This window comes from Schistocerca americana, chromosome 11 (assembly GCF_021461395.2).
Source record: "Schistocerca americana isolate TAMUIC-IGC-003095 chromosome 11, iqSchAmer2.1, whole genome shotgun sequence".
Taxonomy (NCBI): Eukaryota; Metazoa; Arthropoda; class Insecta; order Orthoptera; family Acrididae; genus Schistocerca; species Schistocerca americana.
The window spans coordinates 179699199-179723009 of NC_060129.1; the positions used below are offsets into that span (position 1 = coordinate 179699199).

The 23811-nt window shown below is 39.0% G+C and overlaps 1 protein-coding gene across 1 annotated transcript in view; it reads left to right on the forward strand.

Annotated features, from left to right (window-relative positions):
* The window catches only part of LOC124553499 (pre-mRNA 3' end processing protein WDR33), a 180316-nt gene that overhangs the window by 9608 nt on the left and 146897 nt on the right, over positions 1–23811 (forward strand). Inside the window, exon 4 of the mRNA XM_047127353.1 lies at positions 10099–10250. Coding sequence (XP_046983309.1) covers positions 10099–10250 — 152 coding nt within the window. The remainder of the gene's footprint in view (positions 1–10098; positions 10251–23811) is intronic.

A 23811-nucleotide genomic window follows, 5' to 3' on the forward strand; every position in this document is an offset into this window, starting at 1 on the left:
AAAGAAGGCATATTCTTTGGACATTTATACTGGGTGATTTTCCTAAGTGGTGAAGAATGCAGGAAACAATCCCTAAAAGGATAACGAGCAAAAACAGTTATATGGACACATGGTCAGAAATGTTTTCCAAGGGAGGAATATCCTCTTCAACGTGGAGATAAAAGATCTGTGACAGTCTCTACTATCAGCACACGGCAGGTGGCCACCAGCACGGGTTAAGCCAAATGACTGTGTGGGACATTCTCCACCACAACTGCCACTATCCGTATTACTTACAACACATGCAGTCTTTATTAGCTACAAACTTGTCTCCATGGCTACAGCTTTGTTGCTGGTTCACCACACAGCCGCTACTGTGCTGAGATTTCTGTTATCTATGCTATTCACAAATCAGGCTATCTTTACTAGGGGCAGAACCATTAATCTTCACAACACTAACATGTGGTTCGCAGAAAATCCCCATGGAATGGTGGCAGTAAATCATCATTGGCGGTTCAGCTTCAGTGTGTGGGCAGGGATTATTGGTGACCAGTCATCCTTCCAAAAGGTATCACAGGCAAGGCATATCTGCACTTCTACAAATGAACCCATTTTGTCTTCCAGAAGATGTGCATTTGGTGCTCCAGTCACTGCCCTCTTGAAAATGGGGCTAAAACAACACTACAGATGGAACATTCCCACTTGCCTCGTGTGTTCTCCCTGCATGGTACCAATTACAGTGTAGGGGCAACAAAAATTTGATTTTCAATGTTTCGCGCAATTATTGATCGAATTTAAAATATTGTTACAAAGTTTACACATAATTTCAAACCTTCATGAAACTTGTTCTTACTGACATGCCCAAGAAAATGGTGAAAAGAAAAAAAAACTTGATCGCTTACAACATCTTTGCATTTCATTCAGTCAGCAAGAGGTGTGACATTTTAATTTATTGCTTCTTTAGTACTAATTCTGTTCACAACACATTTTGCAGGCAGTACCCATGTATACCACTGAGTGCACCAGCAAAATTATATCATTGTATGACACACAGTTCCGGAGAAATGACATCATAAACACTGAGATGTGTGAAAAACTAGCTTTTGCTTAAAATGGAGTGCAAATTGTCCAGTTTATATTTATCCAGTGATTCATAAATAGAGCACTTAGTAACTTCCAATAAACTTTAATCATAATTTCAAAACTTACCTAAACTTTATCTGCCTTGCATACTTAAAGGCAAATATTTAGCTCATTTGTAAAGTAATGACTGTCAAAGCTGTTTTACACTTGGGAGTTTGATTGTTTAAAGAATGGGGGGTTTACTGGTTAATAAGACACTGGAGCCAAGAAGTTAAAAAATATTAAGAAAAAAGCAACATTAAAAGCAGAAGCAGCAGCAGAAAGAGAGATTTTCAGAATGAAGGTGTTGTATTTAGATTGATTCCGAGGCAGAAGCAGTAAGATGACAGATAGAAAGTGCCCTGCAGAAAGAATGTTGACAATTGAAAGAATGTTGGAGGAACAGGAAAGAGCAGATTAAGGAATTGAAGTTTCTGTCCCTAGTTGGTCAAAGTGGGGGAGAGGGAAGAAATGATGATAATAGTTACACAAATGAATATAAGATACTTAAAAAATGTCAGTATTTATAATAGCGTGTTAAGCAATTTCTTTTGTACGTTCTTATTGCAAACATTTAAAAGAGATTTTTCATAGAACTACAAAAGACTTATGATGCTGTTAGAAGGGAAGAATTGCTGCAAGTTCTGAATAGACTGGAACTGTCAAAATGAATGCAGTTCAGAACCAGAAACAATGTTAACAGCTGCCTGAATCGTGTTACAATAGATGGCAAACAATCCAAATAGTTTAGAGCAAACTGAGGGATTTGATAAGGAAGTGTGCTCTCACCAACATTCTTCAATATAGCCACAGATAACATCATAAGGAAAGTTTGCCACAGATCAACACCAGACGATAAGGAAATCTTAGCGTATGTGTATGATATGGTGATATGTGAAGACAGTGAGCAGAAACTGGAAGAGGGTAGTTGAGAAAACAGGCATTAAAGTAAATGTATCGAAAAGTGAGGTAATGAAAACTAGCAGGGGAAATAAAAGAAATTAATGTTGTAAGTTGTAATGGAAAAATTATTAAAGAAGTAGGTGCTTTCAAATATAAAGAAAATAATTTAACCAAGAAAGGAAGCAACACAGAACAAATTTTAGAAAGGATAGAAAACTGCCCAAAAATTTTGTTATTTTCCATCAGGCACAATCAGGAATTGCAAAACACCTGCCAAAGCATAGATCTTGATATACAAATCATCTACTAATTTTGACCCATGGATCAGAATGTTGGAACTGGACAAACAAATATCTGAATTGAATACAAGTGACAAAGGTGTTCTTTCTACAATGGTTCCTGCGCGAGATGAGAAAGGACGGTATAAAAACTGAAATGACACTAAATGCACCTCAGATCGATCCACTAAATGGAAGTGTGGAGAGGAATAGGGTGAAATGGTTTAGCTGCTTTAACCAAAAGGGAAAAGAAAGACTACCAAGAAGAACCCTGGAATGGATGGAACCTAGGAGAAGACCTCAAACAAGATGGAGAGGCCAGGTGAAGGATGATGTGAATCTGAGAGGGCTAGAATGGGAGGAATGCTGAATGGTAGACTGTGAGGAAAAAGAGAAGGATGGAAGAAGCTTCATGAATTACCTGCATAAGCAGAAATATCTGAGGAAGAAGAAATGTATGGCAGCAGCACAAATAAGATCAAATGTGGAGATGTTGGTTGGTCAGCAGATGATTGAGCTATAATAAAGTTAGCATATTATATTGATGAAGGAGGTGTGGTTATTGTGTGACACAAATACTGGTTGGCAGAAAGAAACAGCGGACACAGGCTGGGAAGGAGGATGGACAAATAACAACAGGTAGTGGCCTAAAATGCCTGGGAATTTATAAGTTTGGACAGATGCTCAGGATAAATGGGTGGGCAAATGCCCAAAATTCATAAATACCCAGGCATTTATGCATTTTAAAGATTAATTGATAAGCAGCACTTATAAAAAAAAATGGGCTGATATTTTATATTCGAATATAATCTCCAATAATATTCTGAGATTTAGCACAGATTATAAAGTGTGTATGCAAAGCGATGACCTAATGATAATGGCTTTTTTTAATACTAGATTATCACTACGCAGCTGTTTAACGTGGTGTCCATGAGTGTGTGTGTGTGTGTGTGTGTGTGTGTGTGTGTGTGAGTGAGAGAGAGAGAGAGAGAGAGAGAGAGAGAGCAACGGGCACTCTCCTTTGGTACAGCAAGAAAGAAACATTCCACATGGGAAAAATATATTTACAAAAAAAGTGCTGTGACTTACCAAACGAGAAAGCGCTGGTACATAGACACAATAAAAAACACACAAACATACACACAAATTTCAAGGGAATGACAAAAGACGAAAGGATGTGGGCTCCCTCTCCTTCCCTCTTTCCTGATGAAGCAACCATGGGTTGCGAAAGCTTGAAATTTGTGTGTGTGTTTGTATGTTTTTTATTGTGTCTATCTACCAGCACTTTATCGTTTGATAATTCACAGCATCTTTTATTAATATTACCAAACGAAAGTGTTAGCATGTTGATAAACACACACACAAAATTCAAGCTTTCACAACCAACGGTTGCTTCATCGGGAAAGAGGGAAGGAGAGGGAAAGACGAAAGGATGTGGGTTTTAAGGGAGAGGGTAAGGAGTCATTCCAATCCCGGGAGCGGAAAGACTTACCTTAGGGGGGAAAAACACACACACACACACACACACACACACACACACACACACACACACACACACACACACACCCCCATCTGCACATATACGGACACAAGCAGACATATGTAAAGGCAAAGAGTTTGGGCAGAGATGTCAGTCGGGGCGGAAGTACAGAGGCAAAGATGTTGTTGAATGACAGGTATGAGCGGTGGCAATTTGAAATTAGTGGAGGTTGAGGCCTGGTGGGTAAGGGGAAGAGAGGATATATTGAAGGGCAAGTTCCTATCTCCGGAGTTCTGATAGGTTGGTGTTAGTGGCAAGTAGCCAGATAACCTGGACGATGTAACACTGTGCCAAGATGTGCTGGCCGTGCACCAAGGCATGTTTAGCCACAGGGTGATCCTCATTACCAACAAACACTGTCTGCCTGTGTCCATTCATGCGAATGGACAGTTTGTTGCTGGTCATTCCCACATAGAAAGCTTCACAGTGTAGGCAGGTCAGTTGGGAAATCATGTGGGTGCTTTCATATGTGGCTCTGCCTTTGATCGTGTACACCTTCCGGGTTACAGGACTGGAGTAGGTGGTGGGAGGCTGCATGAGACATGTTTTACACCGGGGTCGGTTACAAGGGTAGGAGCCAGAGGGTAGGGAAGGTGGTTTGGGGATTTCATAGGGATGAACCTTCGTAACCTCTTGGTTCATCCCTATGAAATCCCCAAACCACCTTCCCTACCCTCTGGCTCCTACTCTTGTAACCGCCCCCGATGTAAAACCTGCCCCATGCATCCTCCCACCACCACCTACTCCAGTCCTGTAACTGGTAAATTATACATTCTAAAAGTAAAAACTTTAAAAAGTACTTTTTTTTATAAATGCCCAGATTTTGGGCATTTAAAACTGCTTTGGGCAAGCATCAGTAATAACAGGTAAACCTTTAATCTACTCCGGAGTGCAGAGCAGTTTTGCATAATAAGAAGCTTACTGGACAGTTTGTTCTCAACTTTTATGGCTGGAATGTTGAAGGAGGCTGAGAAAGATTTAGTGTTGTGCAGAGGTAAAGCCGAGATGCTTGACGTATCATACTTTGTATTGCAGTTATGGAATGATAATAGACATTTCATATGCAAAGAAAGTTGTTAAGAATGACAGTGACGAGTCAGATGAAGACCATGGAGAATATGCAAATCACATTGCCTATCCAGTTGTGTCCACCTCGGAAGGATCAACAGGCTAACTGATAGTTTGTCATTTTTTTTTATGTGTGTTTTATGGATATTAGGCTGTAGTCCAAGGCATATTTATCTGCCTCATGTTTCATTTTCCAATTTTGGTGACATTATAAGAGGATATAAGAACTCAGAAAACAGGTACAGCACCAAAAAAACCTCAACAAGCCAAACTATTTATACATATCCACACCACACTTCGTCAGACTGCCGCCTCAAACTTGAAGTTGCGCCGAGAAGTGTTGTGGATCTTGTACTGCAGAAGAGTTTTGCCCACAAATTGTTTAATTTAAATCCTCCTTTTCTGTTAATGTTGTTTTTATACTTCTGAATTTCTTCCTCACTACAAGCTCCCCAACACATGGCAGCATGAGTTTGCGATATTAGGCAGTGGTTCGATGACATCACGAACTAACTGTTGCATGGATGTATATAAATATTGAGACTGTAACTGCTATCTGAGTTGTTAAATCCTCTGATGATGTCACCAGCAGAGAAATATGCCTTGGATCATGATCTAATGCCATAAAACAAAAATCGGCAAATACCAGCTGTGCAAATCTGCATTGTATGATTAATTGATTGTCACAATCTATAAATCATATCTTTTCACAAGCAAATGACAAACAACACTTTTTACTGGCGTAGTTAGACAAATTTGTACGATTTAGTAGATATGAACAGCACTTGAGTAATGCAAGAGGAAGAGTGGTTGCTTTTCTTCATAGTAGCTGTTTTTTGACCGTATAGATGCAGAAAGTGAGTGTCTTCTAAGAACCAGTAGATGTACTGTCCCTGGTGTTTAGGCAGGCATTTTTGCAATATGTAGGTAGTCAGCCCAAACAAATTCTTCTCATTATTGCTGCATGTCCGCAGCTCGTGGTCTAGTGGCGAGCGTTGCTGCCTCTGGATCACAGGGACCCGGGTTCGGTTCCTAGTTGAGTTGGGGATTTTCTCTGCCCAGGGACTGGATGTTTGTGTTTTCCTCATCATTTCATCATCATCATTATTTGTGACAGTGGCTAGACTGAACTGTGTCAAGAAATTCGACTGTGTAAAAGTTGGGACTTTGTACAGGTGCTGATGACTGCGCAATTGAGCACCCCACAAAGCAATCATCATCATCATCATCATCATCATCATCATTGTTGCATATGACATGCAGCAGGTGGGCAATGGTGATTTGAAACTTGTGGCAGACTGAAACTGCATGCAAGACCGGGACTCGAACCTGAGACCTTCACTGTTCACGGGCAAGAGCTTTACCCACTGAGCTATCCGACCATGACTTATGACCTGCCCCTCAGTCGGCAGCTTTTGCCCACAAAAGGTGATAGTCCCAGGTTCGAGTCCCATTCTGCCACACTTTTAATCTGCCACAAGTTTCAAATCAGTGCACACTCCACTACAGAGTGAAAATTCATTCAGGAATGTTGATTTGTTTCTCATTGCAAACAGAATGTTTTTTTAATGTTGTTTTTATGCACCAATTCATAGAATGGCCGCAATTTGGTTTAGAGCAGTGTTCTGTTTAACAGTATGTGCTTCAGGGGCAGCAAAATGCAGATAAGTAGGGCAGGGGAATCATAGTGAATAAGTTGTAACTGATATTTAGATATCTGTTCTTATCAACTGATCTAGTGACTAAGAATAACCTATGTAGACACAGTACTCAGACGGGGTGCTGACTTGTGTGGAAAACCTAAAAAATTGGATATTCACAGGGAGGTAAAATCTACTAGAATAGTCAGAGAAGTCTCAGAGAATTCTGAAAAACTCTGTGGTTAGTAGAACTATTTGTTGACAAAAATAAATATCTTTGTCATTTTGTTACAAATCTTTTAGACTATGCTTTGGAAACAATCGTTTGTGGCCTCTTAAAAGACTAGTCGAAGAAGGCAATGAATTGTTGTGACATTTGTTGCTTGGTGGCAACTAACTGCAATGCACTCACTAACCCAGGAGCCTTCATTACTGTCTATGGACTCTCGTTCCAGATTAGGCTTCCATTGCACGAATGTGTGTGACAGAATGCTGTGTGCGTGTCAGAATTTATCATGTACCTGTGAATTTTTGAAATGGCTTCATTGTCCACCTTCTTCTGTAATTATTTATTTATTTTTGTTGATAGTGACCCACTCTGCCTTCACACAAGTAGCACCAAATGTCTATGTCCAAAGGACTTAAGTGGCGTATGGCAATTATGTGTAGGTTTTCCTCCAGTTCCAGTTTCAAAACGATGTAGAAAGAAGAGCACTGCTCAGAATGACATCAAATTTGAACAGCATATAATCACCGCATGGGGGAAGGGGGGGAGGGGGGGGGCAGGGAAGAGTTTTCCAATTGATGCCACTGTAAGCATCTTAACGTAATTGGGGTCAGCTGCAAATGAAATATGAATCACACTACATCAGCTATGGTTTGAGTTGCACATTACACGATCCATACTGTTTAGCGTGCATGACTGCACAAGTTCAGTAGTCAACAGTTGTGGCCCTGTGTGTCATATAAGCTCGTCCACCATTGCAAGGCCATACCACATAAAATGGCAAAAATCTTTTTTTAATTGCCCTGAGGCCTAAAATTGTGGGGCCAGAAAACCACATAAAAAGCAAAATAACATCACTTTTTAATTGTCCTGGAGCCAAAAATCTCACAAAAAGTAAAAATACATCAGTTTCTAATTGTTGTAAGACTGACATAAGACATGTTCAATATGCTGTCCTCCTTTTTCTACCATAAGCTGAAAACGAGAAACAGCATGTTCCACAACAGATCAGGGGTCACATTCAGCATGTGAGATGCATTGCTTGCCTTATGTTCAGCTATGTATGTAATTGGAGCACTGAACATATCTTTCAAATAAACCCACAGCCGGAAGTCACACAGGTTAGGATTAGGTTATCTGGGCAGTCAGGCTGTGTAGGGAAGTAATGGCCGATAATTCTGGCATTTCTAAAATGCCTCTGCAGCAGCCGTTATGCTGGCGGTGCAATGTGTGGAGGAGTGCCATCTTCCATAAAAATGACCCTATTCACACATCTATGTTGCAGAACAGTTGGAATGACATTGGTGTACAAAATACTCTCATAGCATTTACCAGTGACAGTATAAGTAACAGGACCCGCAAGACTCATCTCCACCCTTGCAGAATGAAAAGTGGTATTAGTTGATGTATGTGCAGATTTTCCATTGCCGATATTCTGCAATTTGCATAATAACATGTCCCTGGAGATAGAAATGGGCTTCATCTGTCCACAGAATGTTCCATCGCTTCATTGTCCGCTTCCATGCAAGGAGGAAATTCCAAGGAGCACGTTTGTCTTGCTAGCAGGTCAGCAGGTAGCAAGTCCTGAACGTGCATGATTTTATATGAATAGCAATGTGGGGCTTGTGCACTGCATGTTTGCACACGACTACTCAAGCACTCCTGCAATGCTGTAGTCACATCTCCGACAGGCATCGGATCTACTGCTTCTCTCCCTTTGCCACATTCACTTAAAAAAAGAATCTATCTTTTCAAATTTTATAATTTTTTTCTCCAGATCCTTAGCAGACAATGGACCAATGCCTTTCTTCATACCTTTGAGTGTCCGGAACTCCTGCAGGGCTGCTGGTGCACAGTCACTGTTCTTGTAAAAGAGTTTTACCAGCAGTGTACGGTCCTTTATGGAGACAGTAATGGTGGACATCTCGGACACAAATTGAGGAACAACCGTGCACCATGCATTGTTGGTGTGCATATTCCATATTCTGATGCTTACAGTACCATCCATTGATCCAATTTGTTTGTTTATTTATCATTATTATTATTATTATTATTATTATTATTATTATTATTATTATTCTCCCTCCCCTCCCCATGATGATGGCACCTGCATCAATAATAAGCTGTTCAAATTTGATGTCATTCTGAACTGTGGTTCTCTTTTTACAGCCTTTTGAAACTGGAACTTCAATTAAGGATATCCTGTACACTAACCTTCCTCTTGAATCAGTCTATCTTTTAGTGACAACTATATCAAAATCCCTACAGTAGTTCTGGAAATTAACCTTCATATACAGACAGATAAACACAGCATGGGACCTAATTTATAATATGTATAGATTATTAACAAATAGCTATTAAAGCTGAAAGTGAATGATGTTGTCATTAAAAAAGTAGTATTGTGGTATGTACTCGAAAGAAAGTAATAGCAGTGAATTCATCATGGTATTTTTTTTAATTTTATGAAAACTATAAGTGCTTATTTATATTTAAATATTCAGGATTTATTTCTTGCTGACTTTCTCGTAGTCTCATCCTTCATGGTAATAGTGAATATATTGTAAAAAACCATTTAGTATGAGACACAATCTATCACTGTTATTGAAGTATTGATCTTGCATTCCAGTGATAATAATAGGAAATGTGTTTTTGTCGATATTTCTCATACATCTGAGATTATTGCACAGTGACAGAATGGCAATGGAGAAGGATAACAAAGGAATTTCCAGCAGGGATGGAAAGAGCTTACATCTTACAGAAAAATTGATAGAACTAGGAATCCTTGTCAGATTTGGAATAACGACAAACAAGTGATGTGCAAATCAAAAAATTTCATTTGCAGCCACAGGAACAAGTAAAAGTTGTTCAGACATACAACAAAAATAGGTTCAGTAAAATTTGTAATTTCAAAATGGGGATATCTTCTGATGTAACAAAAATGCCAACCATGTCTTTATACGCCCTGCACTGTCTGTCTGTTGCCACATAGTGGCACTACATTGCCACTTCGGAAGTACGGTTATTCTTTGTGTTTTTTCTGTCCCACTTAATACATAGCCCAAAATCAAATATCACACTAGTTTGATTTGGATCTGCTCAGTCAAATAACATTTTGTTTGCGATGAGAGACAAAACCAAGTTTGCCATTGAGAATGAGTGTTGTATGAAATACATAATTATAGTAGTATTTGTTGGAGCTGACTCCATCTACCCATTCCAAAAACGAAATTTCAAAAATGTTTTTAAGTTGTGTGTATGTGAGCGCACACACTAGCAACAGTTTATTTAGCACTAATCTCTCTTTCTTGTCACATGTCGAAGAATGTACCGTACTCTTTGCAGGCTCACGACAGTCCAGTGCGGACGATGGTGTGGTCGCACAATGATGTGTGGATGGTGACTGGGGACCACGCAGGCTACGTCAAGTACTGGCAGAGCAACATGAACAATGTGAAAATGTTCCAGGCGCACAAGGAAGCGATTCGTGGCCTCAGGTACTCTCTCTCAGCCTGCTCCTCATGCGATTGCTGTGCCCGAACCGTCACCGAAACGGTGGGAGAACAGTTTCTTGTGTCTCGGGGTGTCGTGGTTGAGGCTACATCTGTCTGTCTGCTTGTTCCTGGTACTCGACACTTTTTCCTTATGCTCTACGTGTTTAGAAAGTTGATTTGAAACACATTATGTTGCAGGAATGTACTCTTACACCTCACATGTTTATCCACAGCTATTCATCGTAGTAACTCTTCGTCGGTTTATCTTAGGGTCTGTTATATTATTTATATTTCTTTTTAAGTCTATAAAAATGGAAAAACTGATAGAAATCGATCTTGGGGATGATCAGTTTGGGTCCCATAAAAATGTAAGAACATGCAAGGCAATGCTTAGACTTATCTCAAGAAGACAGGCTGGCCAAAGGCAACACGAAGCTTACAGTATTTGTAGGTTTAGAAAAGGCTTTTGACAATGTTGATTGGAATAAACATTTAGAAATCAGGAAATTGCTGGTGAGAGTTATTTATGGCTTATACAGAAACCTGGACCTAGTTATGGGAATCGAAAAACGTGAAAGGGAAGCAGTACGAAGGGATCACCATAAAATTTTTAATATCACCTTAAAAAATAAAGTTATATAATTAATTTGTTGTTTGTTTACAGCTACATGTCTACAGTCCTGGTACACATTGAAAGCCTCATGCCACAATACGGAAGCACACTGTTAGAATAGCTGAAACAAAATGACGCCACCCATCTCAACTTTATACAAGTGGGTTGCATCATTCAGTTTTGGCTCTTCCAGCAGTGTGCTACGGTTCTGCGGCATGAGGATTTCAACATGTATCAGGACTGCAGGCGTGTACCTACAAACGAACAAAAAACTGATTATGCAACATTATTTTTTCAAAGTAATAATTAAATTTTATTCAAATTTCCCTGTTACTGAGGAGTAGGACATGATTGTAACCTATTCCCTTTGTTATTCAATCTGTGCACAGATGAGTCAGTAAACAGAAACCAAAGAGAAATTTGAAGAGGAATTAAAGTTCAAAGGTTATCCTGTGCCATAATTCTGGACAAGGACAGTTGAAGATCTGTTGAACGAAATGGATAGTGTCTTGAGAGAAGATTATAAGATGAACATACATAGCATTAAAGCCAGGATAATGGAATTTAGTAGGATTAAATTATGTGATGCTGAGCTAATTAGATTAGTAAATGACACCACAAGTGATAGACGAGTTTTTCTGTTTGGACAGCAAAATAACTAGTGATGATCGAAGCAAAAAAGGAATGGAATGCAAACTAGCAATTCCAATAAAAGCTTTCCTCATAAATAGAAATATGTTGTCCTGAGATGTCAAGGAATTGTCAATTTGGTAATGGAGGGAAGTGTGAAACAGTAAAGATTGTGATAGCTGACCAAAGCTGTATAATAATTCTGTAGGCAGGTTCCAGTGGATATAGGGTGCAGTAGTTTTTTCAGAGATTAAGTGACTTTAACAGATAGACTAGCACGCAGTCTTCAGATAGAAGACAGCAGTAATGACAGTGCAAAGACTACCAAAACGTAAGATACATCACATTATCAATGGAAGACTTATTTTTGGAACAAATATGATCATATCGTGGTCCAGCCATAATGATTTCCATTGTTGCTAATGGCTTTTATTAGGATGAACTGTTTGGGGGAAAAGAAAAAAGACAAGTTTCCTTCCTCATATTTGCCCTGCCTGAGATTGTGCTGAGTTCTAATAATCCCTTCATTGGCAGGGTATTTAACCCTAAACTTCCTTTCATTTGATTTTCAATGGGTTTTAACTTCCTCCTTTATTATTTTTTCCCCTTTTGATAATGCCTTACAGTTAGATGTGTGCACTTGTTGGGTTAGTAGAGATAAGACATTTTCCTGACATTTCACTGTGCGGTATCACAACATTTCAAACGAATTTCCATATAAATTATGTATTATTCTGGCTCACAATTTATTTATGTTGGAACTTCTCTGCACCTTAGAGCTGTGGAACTGTATTTACTATCACATAAGGAAATTTACGTTCTAGGAATTTTTCAGTGATCATTTGCAACAAGTCTTAATTTTTGGCCCGTGAGTACTGTACTGTTTGTCGGCGAGGTGTATTCCCATTTTTGTGTAAATACTGTTGAGTAAAGGACGGAATTATTTGTATCTTATACGTAGTAGGGATAACACTGTCAGTTGCATTTACTTATTTTATTCATACGTAACAAGTTTTCGGTGTCAAGGTACACCATCTTCAGGCCTCTCTGTGACAGAAGGTGATTACTTTGATACCGGGAGTTGTATAACTTTCTGTAGAAGGTCCAAAACATCGGTGTCCACTAAACTACAGCTTCTTATCGCCTATGGTGTGTACTGCGGCAGTACATCAGCTTAGTTTCTGTTTAGCAGACACCAATGTTTTGAGCCTCCTTCATACTGTATATGGGATTCTCATATCAATGTAATCACTTGGAGTTATAGACAGGGTAAAGATGCTGTATGTACAAGGGTTGGAACTTTAATAGTGGCAACTATTTATGTACAGCTTGTACAAAATAGATAAGTTTTTCAAAGTTTCACTGACCTTCAAAGTAGTCACCAGCATTGTGTATAACCCGTTGCCAGCGACGTGGAAGTCGTAGGATACTCTTAGCAGTGCCAGTTGTGTTGACAGTTCGAGCTGCACAGTCTATTGCCCAACGAATTTGTAGCAGTTCTGAAGCGAATGCCGTGAAGTGTTTCCTTCAGTTTAGAAATCGAGTTGAACTCACAAGGGCTTAAGTCAGGGGAGTGCAGTAGGAAGTATAGCACTTAGCAGCCCCAACAGTCAAACAAATCAGTAACAGCTTGCACTGTACGTGTGTGACCATTGTGTCATCACTTCTGTCTGTATGCTGTTCATTTTTGGAACACAACCTGCAACCAGCTCGGAGACAGAAGTGATGACACTTTCTGCAGGACCTGACCATCATTTTGCAGGACAATGCTCAAGCACATACAATGCAAGCTGTTGCTGATTTGCTTCACTTATGCGGCTGCTATGTGCTATACCACCTACTGCACTCTCCTGACTTAAGCCTTCGTGAGTTCAACTCGATTTCTAAACTGAAGGAAACACTTCACAACATTCACTTCAGAACTGCTACAAATTCGTCAGGCAATAGACCACACCACTCGAACTGTCAGTACAACTGGCACTGCTAAGAGTGTCCTATGACTTCCACATCACTGGCATCGGGTTATACACAATGCTGGTGACTACTTTGTAGGTCAGCAGCAAAACTTTGAAACACGTATCTATTTTGTACAAGCTGTAAAAATAGCAGGTGTTGTCCTAATATCCACCAGTAGATGGATGTACAGAGAATGATTTGTGTCTTTATATTGTTTTCTACTGCTTAGAACTGACAGTTTATACCACAATAAAATTATTCAGGATATCATTTGTAGAATTCCTCTTTTTGGTCAGGCCTTGAGCATGTTGGTTATTGTCAATGTTAGTTCTTTAAACCAAAGAATTCTGTGTTGGCGACATTTTTATTAAATTAATGAAGTTACTGGTTTTTACTGTACAACGATTATCAGACCATAAAAAGGACTGTGGTGTGTAGGGCAATTAGTTGTGAACTGAATTGCGTTAAGTAAGTTCAGTGTAGTGCTTTGCATCCTGTGTGTTACCGCTCTTTTTAAGATCCAATTATAACTGTAGAAGCAAAACAGGTAATCAATTTAAATAAATCAAAATGTGACCAAAACTCAGAATTCTCCATTCTAAACAATGGAAATTCCAGGATGGGAGATCAACAATATGGAAAGGATGGATTGCTGTTCGCCACATAAAGGTGGTGTTGAGTCACAGACAGGCAGAACCAAAAGAAGACTAGAAATATTTAAACTTTCAAACAAAGTCCTGCCTCACGAGTAGAACTCTCACATATTTAAACACCAACAACAACTCGTACTCATATGGCTACTGTCTCTGGGTGCAGTCAGGTCTTAATGGCTGGAGACAAGTCACCTGTGTGTGTGTGTGTGTGTGTGTGTGTGTGTGTGTGTATGTTGTTTTGTTATTGTTGCTAAGAGAGGATGTGAGAGTACTACTTCTGAAAAAGGACTTTATCTAAAAGCTTAAATATTTCTAGTATTCTTTCCATAGTGTCTTTCTGTGACTCAGCATTTCCTCTATGTGCTGAGCAGCAATGTACCCTTTCTATATTGTTGTAATTCTCCATGTTATATAGTCATCAGGGTTATGAACACACTTCATAACATTTTCATCACATGACTTATCGCCAGTGCGCGCGACTAGCGTTTTCAAGGGCTTTCAGCCAGTGAAGCATCAGAAATAAGAAGTGGTAGTGGGTGGTGGCCAATATGCCTGAGATTCAATGACCAGGTGAATTCTACAGTTCATGTCTGATTAGTAGTTACTTAACCATAAAATTACAAGGAGAGAGAATGGCCAGCCAGTACTTATCTTCACCAGGCAAAATTCCAATTACTGCTGTTGGACACATTTAAAGGTAGGAAATTATTTTCTTCACAGGGGAAAACAGTAGATTGGAAAGCAAGTCACAGTCGCTCAGAGCCAAGGTTTAGAAGAACCCACTTGTTGGGACGATAGGAGGCAATGATCGGACGAAACAACATTTAATTGTTTCAGAAACTATGATTAGTATTTTCTTTTTTTTTTTAAGCATTTTTATCAGCAGAAATAAAATTTTGTCTCCTAAAGGTAAATACTGGCTTGACATACAGTTTCCTCATAACTTCACAGTTTCATAGAGTGAATTTCTATTTCAGTATCATTAGCAGTGAATTATCTAAACATGATCTTGGAAGGAGAAGGAGCTAGAAATTTTATTTGTTCAGATTCTTGCTCAGGAAAGGTAAATATCGATATTTAATGTGTCAAATTACTTTCACAGTGTACACACCTCTGAAGAGTAAGTTACATTCTTGAAAAGACTTCCTCGCTTTTTGGTAAGCCATTCTCGGGCACAACATTTCTGTGAGGTGTGCCATTCACAGAATGTATATAGGGTGATCTTGCTAAATGTGGATAAATTGTAGAAAATGATTCATGGGAGGATAAGGAGCAAAAAAGATTGTATGGACATACAACCAGAAATGTGTTCCAAGACAGGTAATCCCACTTGAAAATGGAGATCAAAGGTGTAGATCATGACCTCTGTACCAGCACAAGGAGGGTAGCCTGACAGAAAGAAGTAACCCAAAATCCGTGTGGAACATTTTCCACAACATCTGTCACTATTCGTATCACTTAGGTGTGCAGGCCTTATTACTTACGGAGTTATCCCAGCAGTAACGGTTTTCTCTCTGGTTGTTCTCACAGGTGAACACCGTATTGGGATTTCTGTCATCCATCCTATTCACAGATGAGGCTACCTACACGGGGGTTGGCATCGACAACCTTCACAACTCCCACATGTGGATTACAGTGAATCTCAACGGTGTGGTGACAGCAAAATGTTGACACCGGTTCAGTCATTCTTCCGCGATGCCTCACTTGTGAGCGTCCTGTCTCCCATGCTGGAAGATGAACCTGTGGTGATATGAAAAGTATTGTGATTATTGCATGATGATGGTCCAGCTCACTGAACTCTGGAGTATGGAGCTAAAACACTAGTACAACAGAATATTCCCAATTACCTGATGTGTTTTTGTGTGTGCTTTCAATTACTGAATCCCACACTGTCAAACATCTTTTATGTTCACCTTCAAATGGTTGTGACTTCCTTGAAAGGCATTTGCAGCCATATGTTTGTATGACCTTTTGTTTTTGTTCCTTTTCCCCTTTGGTATCATGTCTTACAGTTCATCCTCATTTAGCAGTGTTACCCTGTATACTTTCCTCTTTGTACTTTGGGAGAGTGGGAGAAAGATACTGAGTTATGGGGTTTGCTGGAATTGGTTAAAAATTGCTGTGGAAAGGCTAAGGTCCAGCGATGAGTCCTTGGTGGCAAAAGTTTTAATTTATTAGGAGCTGTTGTCAGAAACTGTGCTCTGTTGGATAAGAAAACCATAGAAATAAGGCGAGATTCTGGGTTCGAGTGCCAGTTTGGCACACAGCTTTAGCTTGCTAGGAAGTTTCAAGGGTGGACTTGCCTTTAGCCTCTGCAGGAGTTTGGCTTAGTTTGATGACAACATGGAAGGATGCTGTAACTCTTTCCAATGTTTGTATTGTGGTGTAGGGCATAACAGCAGTGAGGAGTACCTGTTGATGAGTCGAGAAAACAGAGATTGTCAGTTTTTGCACCTCGATAATTCATTTTACTTTCTATAGATTTTATTTGGTGAATAAGCAAGTTTTCACATCGTGGCTGCTCAGTTCTCATCCAGGGTGTTGCATGAAACATAGGTTTCACACCCTATGGCAGCATGGTCAAGAAAATGCTTGGTTATCACAAATTCAGGATGTTTGTGCTGCTCCTTGTCTTGCTGAACATCCCCATTAGCCATAATGTAAATATTCTGCACTAATTTTGTACACAACTGCACATTTCTTGACATTGATCTAGCGATTTGCTGACATAGAACATTGATGACATTTTGCAAATTTGAGTATCACGTTTTACAGTCAATAAATATTTCTTGAATGACATAAGTAGCAGTAGGATGTAGCTCCATGAATATTTTATTTACTAACACCTGGGAGATTTTTTGGGATAAAACCATCAACAGTCAAGTGTGAAAGTGTGGTGATCAATACATTGTCTTAGGCTGTAGTCAGTATCACCAACAGTGGCACGACACAGTCACCAGAGGTCACCCAATTACATTGGCTGACAGTTCGGTCACTGTGCATTCGGTCTCCTTTGTCAGTTTTTGATGAGGTCAGGGAGGTTAAGTTGGGTTAGGGTTAGAATCTATGCTTTCACAGAGGCTAGAATCTGTTTTGTGTGGCGAGTACTGTTATTGGAGCAACTATACAAGTTTTACGAATTTGTGAGAGAAAAGAGAAACATTCTATTCCAGACTCAAGATGATCAGTGGTGACATTGAAAAGCAAATTAGAAACACTCTGCACAACATCAAATAAGTGCAGCAAAATAGGTATATGCAAATCAAACTTTAATGACTGTCATTCAGCATATGTGTGAAAGGCAAATACAAATTTTTCAATAAGGTACTGTGAACACTTAAAAGAACTGAACAGTGGAGACCACAAACACTGCATTTGAAAACCACCTCACATAGCAAAATCACTACCCTTCTGGCATAAAAACAACTGTAAACAGTACTAGTAATTTGTATATAGCTAGTGTTCACCCACAAAAAAATAAAAAATAAAAAAATAAAATAAAAAAAATAAAAAAAAATTAAAAAAAATATAAGCATCAAAATTGACAAATGCCACTTTCCTCACTTGAATACACAATGTTTTGAGGTTACAATCCAGGCCTAAAATTTCCAATTTGAATCTGCATGTCTTGCAGATGATGTACTACATTAAGTATAGACATAAGGTTGAAACAGTTAGATAGCCACAGAACATTCTTAATGCACATGAGATACTGTTCAGTGAATGATTATTAAATTTTTAGTTTGTTCAAAACTTGTGACTTCCTATAAAGTTGTGATTTCAGACTGCAGATTCTGAGGCATACTCATATTATTATCTTTGTTGCCCCTCAGGATGCACCGAGCTCCTCCTTTCTTGGACTGAACTTAAAAGTTTGTCTCAGTCCTATTTTTCACGTGGGAACATTGGTTGATTGTCAAAGAAAACACACTGATTTTAATTGCAATGACACTATCTGAATTCTTCAACCAGTGTCTTTCGTAAGCACAATCCATTGATGTGTGTGCCACTGTGATGACAGTCTTTTGCACAAAAGCTGATGTCATTTGATTTTACTTCATTTCTCTCGCCCACAGTGAAAATTGCTGAATCTACGTATGCTGTTAAATTTGTGGCAAAGTGTATAGTTGTTTCAGGATATGTCAGGTAATAAATGGTTGTACTGTGACATCAATATGTAAACACTATTAATTCTGCAGTTTCAACATCTGACTATTGGTAATATGCTTATGTTGAAATATTGGCAACTAAGTACATGCTCTGCAAATTACTGTGAAATGTATACCAGTGAGTACTTCCCACTGTACTACGTATTCTGTTCCATTCATATATGGAGCATGAACATCTGCAGAAATTTTGTTGAGTTTGGGAGGGGGGATAGCAAGATTTCAAAAGTTGCCATTTTTTTACTTATGTAATTGAGTTGATCAGTTAAATCAAACAATGGAAACTCCAGGTAGAAATATAACCAATGTAAGCAAAGACAGATTGCTACTTACCATAAAAATAATGCACTAAGTTGCAGATGGGCACAATTAAGAGGCACTTACACGTAAGTTTTCAGCCACAGCCTTCATCGGAAAAAGAGAAACGTGCACCATTCGTTCACACAAGTGAGCATCCCTCACTCACACATGACCACAAACTCCGGCAGCTCAGGCCAGAATGCCCAGTTTGGTCAATTTTTAGATATTTCCTGCCATAAGAACTAAATTTTATAAGTGTCGCAACAAGCTGTAATATCTCAGAGAAATTGTGTTTATACACTAAGTATATGAATAAAAACACTGTACTACAGATTCCAGGAGAGGGAGGCCAGTGCACCTTTCTTTGTGCACTATAATTAGTCGGATCTTGTCCAAGTGTTGATAAATAAAATATTCGTGCTACTATATGGTGGTCTTTGTGAAGATGTCATTCAGTAATTTTAATATAGTTTAATTATGAAGTTCACCTGTATCCTTGGTCACACAAGGTTGTCAACAGATTTTTTTTTGTCAACTTCTGTTTTTTGCAGTTCTGAAAAATTATGTACCATTTCCATCACTGGAAACATCAACAACATGTCTTAACATATTCTGCATGCAAAAATGAAATTGATCTTTACTTTTCAAAAGTGGAACTTCGTTGCCATTTCAGTTTAACATCTATTTTGTCGTGCTATATGAACTGTGCTACACAACCTTGTAGTGTTATTCAGTGCAGAGAATAAATGTGGAGAAACGGGTGTATTGCTTGTATGCGGACATACTTCTTACTTGTCTAAATAAAAATATTTTAAATATATCTAAAAAGAAAGATGATGAAACTTACCAAACAAAAGCGCTGGCAGGTCGATAGACACACAAACAAACACAAACATACACACAAAATTCTAGCTTTCGCAACCAATGGTTGCCTCGTCAGGAAAGAGGGAAGGAGAAGGAAAGACAAAAGGATATGGGTTTTAAGGGAGAGGGTAAGGAGTCATTCCAATCCCGGGAGCGGAAAGACTTACCTTAGGGGGAAAAAATGTCTGCTTGTGTCTGTGTATGTGTGGATGGATATGTGTGTGTGTGCGAGTGTATACCTGTCCTTTTTTCCCCCTAAGGTAAGTCTTTCCGCTCCCGGGATTGGAATGACTCCTTACCCTCTCCCTTAAAACCCATATCCTTTTGTCTTTCCTTCTCCTTCTCTCTTTCCTGACGAGGCAACCATTGGTTGCGAAAGCTAGAATTTTGTGTGTATGTTTGTGTTTGTTTGTGTGTCTATCGACCTGCCAGCGCTTTTGTTTGGTAAGTTTCATCATCTTTCTTTTTAGATATATTTTTCCCACGTGGAATGTTTCCCTCTATTAAAATATTTTAAATCATCAATATAAGGGAAAGGTAGAGCTACTCACTGTAAAGATGACACATTGAATTGCAGACAGGCACAACTGAAAGACACTACACATTAGCTTACGGCCAGAGCCTTCTTCAGAAAAAGAACACCACACACACATTCATTCACACAAGCAAGTACACCTCGTGCTCACATTGACCGCCACCTCCGGCAGCTCGGACAGGAATGCTACCGGAATGGGATCGTGTGTGTGAAGTGTGTTTGCTTGTGTGGATGAATGTGTGTGTATTTTCTTTTCTGAAGAAGGCTTTGACCAAAAATTAATATGTATATGTCTTTTCATTGTGTCTGTCTTTACTCAGCGTGCCATCTTTTTGGTGAGTAGCGATTATCTTTTCCTTATATTGCTGAGAATCCAGCCCAGGTTTCCAAAATCACATGTACAAAGGAGCCAAATGAAAAAGGATTAAAACAAAGTAAAAAAAAAGCAAATGATGTTGATAAAATGGATGCAGCAGAAGATTAGAAATAAAAAAAAATATTTGAATCAATTCTTTGATTTAAAATAACAATTTCCGTCATTTCAATATAGACAAAAAAAGTAGATTGTACCTGATGGGATTCAGACCCACAATGTTCAGTATACCAGCTAAAAAAAATAAATTAATGATTATGCTAATGTTCCTCTTTGAAGTTATGATAATTTCAAGTCTTTACAGGATAACAAAAAATTATGAAATTTTGTTTTGTCGATTACATGCAAATGAGAGCCCACCAACGTGAATGACTGCAGAATGATACCTTGGGCACTAACCTACACTATTGTGTAGGTGGTTTTGAAAAACAGCTCCACTTGTGGGGACCTCAACTTGTCGGTCTCCTCCTTAACACTATGACTCTATCTCAGAATTAGCTCAAGAAATTGAAGTATTCAATTTGCACTTCCTAAATTGATTTGACTCCTTTGTTGCACTTCCCGTCGCTTCATAAGGGCACACCTTTCAACAAATATGAGCGTGTCTGAGACTTCCTGAAAGTTAAAACTTTGTGCTGGAATGCGACTCAAACCTGGAGCCTTATCCTGATACCCCATTCGTTAAGTTGATTGCCTGCAGGATGCACGGATCCAGCTTTGAGTCCCAGTCCAGTACACAGTTTAATCTGATAAGAAGTTTCAGACAGTAGATACTTTGCTGCAGAGTGAAATAAAAATTCATTCTAGACGACTGGGCTATCACTGGTAGAATTTTTCCACCTACTTTTCCACATTTTTTTTAAATGTAACTGCATTTCTAGATAGCTGTCACTCATTATACAAACTGAATGTTTTGCCATGTATATTTTATATTGCATCATTGTCACATTGGCATCTGAAATTTTCTGTAGCTGTAATTACATTGTTCACACAATAGCAAAGATGGGTGCTTTATTTGAATACTCATAGTTTGCATTGAACAGACATACCTTTTTAAAATCAATAGTAAATTCGTATGCTAATTCCAAACTAGTTCTGTGCTGACTTTCTACACTGTTGTGTTTCAAGTAAATTACCACCATGGCACAAGAATCCAATTTGAGACATCATCCATTCTTGCTATCAAGATGTAATAACATTCTCTTATTACCATGCTAGGAGATAACGTCATACACTTCAGTTTACCCCACACTGTTCGGGAATAGCTCAGAATAGTGAGCCTTGTGACTTGCATAATTGTTTCTGAAACTGTAAATAAACTCCTGTTTGATTTTCTTTGTTTTTGTGTCTAGATAATGATACACAAAATTCCCCGTCACTGTACTCTAAACAAATCTTCCTAAGATTTTAAGCTGTCTTTGTTATGTCAAAAATTCCTATATCATCTTTTAACTTCCCTGTTAACAAAAGCTGCAAGTAGTCTTCAGCCTGGAGCTAACCCTGACATGAATCAGAAATGATTGCATAAACTTGCTTCAAACTTGTGCAAAAGAACTGTCTTTGCCACCCTCTGGCTGATGCTTTTATACATGAGTGCAGCGAATGCACAACATTCCTACAGTTGCACAGAAAAACCATCCTTTCTGGAGAGGTATTCTGGTTGGAAAGTTGTAAATTTCAACATCATGAAACTGAACATAGAAAGGAGTGACTAAGTAAATGAGGTGTGTCTGGTTGAGAATAACGAAGAGACTCGGTCAGCAAAGTCTGCTGAGACTAGATTCCACCGAGCTTCAGTATAGTTTTTGCACTGGAAATGATGCTTGTAATAAAACATTTTCAGTTCTTTATAAAAACTTTTTTACAGTTTTTGACTCAGTATTATTTTTTGACATTGGGTAGTCACTAATAGGTATTGTGGCAACTAAAAAAAAATTCCATTTGTGACCAAGCAGTAGTATAGCAGAATTTGCTGTCACGCAGCAAGAAAAACTGATTGAAGAAAATTAAGAATTTCAACCTGTAAACCTCAGGGAAACCGCTTGGTTGAATAAATTAACAGCTTGGTGGTGGTTATTACTATGTCATCAGTTTGAGAATTTGCATAGTGTCTTACACTGACTCACAGTACAGTTCCTGGTGAACTTGGAAGGTCAGTTATCTTGTGTAGCTCTAACTATAATCACCATAATCAGATTTTCACTCTGCAGCGGAGTGTGCGCTGATATGAAACTTCCCGGCAGATTAAAACTGTGTGCCCGACCGAGACTCGAACTCGGGACCTTTGCCTTTCGCGGGCAAGTGCTCTACCATCTGAGCTACCAAAGCACGAATTTGGAAGCTAGGAGACGAGATACTGGCAGAAGTAAAGCTGTGAATACCGGAGTACCAGGTGTGAGTCGTGCTTTGGTAGCTCAGATGGTAGAGCACTTGTCCACGAAAGGCAAAGGTCCCGAGTTCGAGTCTCGGTCGGGCACACAGTTTTAATCTGCCAGGAAGTTTTATAATATTCCCACACGAGCATTTTTGTAAATTGGGTCTAGCTTACACAAAATAGTTTTTTTCATCATCAGCTAATTATTTTTCTCGTAGTAGAGGGTGTTTGGGATGAATTGGGGTTTCTGTTTCCCAATTACCCATTCAAATTTAAGTTTTCTTTCTAAATCAATCAGAGAAACACTGGGATGCTACTTTAGCGAAGGAAATAGTCAGTATCCTTTGTAAAATGTAAACTATCGACAGAAATGTCACACCTGTTAAAATATTGCTGGCTATACTTTGCCTGGTTGGAGAATTTATAGTTGAAAATTGCTGTTTTGTTTCCATCTGCCAAGGTTGTCTTCAAAGGGGGGGCCGTAATTTTTCTGAAGATCTGATGCGCACCCTATTTCACTACTGATTGAAGTAAAATTCCCTTTCTGTGTGCTCCTGCACAGAGGAGTGCTGCCACACTCTGAAAACTTTGGTCTTTTTTAACCACTCTTTCAGTACTACCCATGTACAGGCCACCACACCTCTGCAGTATAATATAAATTCTTGCTTTATTGGGTGGTTTCCGAGCATCCTTGGCCAACTTTACGTGTTCCTGTATCTTCCAAGTGGGTTTGTAGATTACAGCTATAATCTATTTCATCAAGACCTTTCTTATTCGGTTGGAATAGCTACAACGTCCCATGATGATGTTATATGCAGATGGAGACAAAATGTTGTGTTTCGAAAAGAAATTCATCCGACCATGGCATAACAACCAGAATATTTTAATAAGTGATCCCAGGGTCACTGATTAAAGATTTTTTTGACCAGGGAAGATGGCACACTGTTTACGACATTGGTCCAGCATTTGGAGGACACCACTTCAAATCCCCATTCAGCTGTGTAGAAATCAATTCTCTGTGATTTCTCTAAATTACTTACAACAAATGCCAGGAGGATTTGTTTGAAAGAAGGAGGGGGGGGGGGGCACTACATTTTATT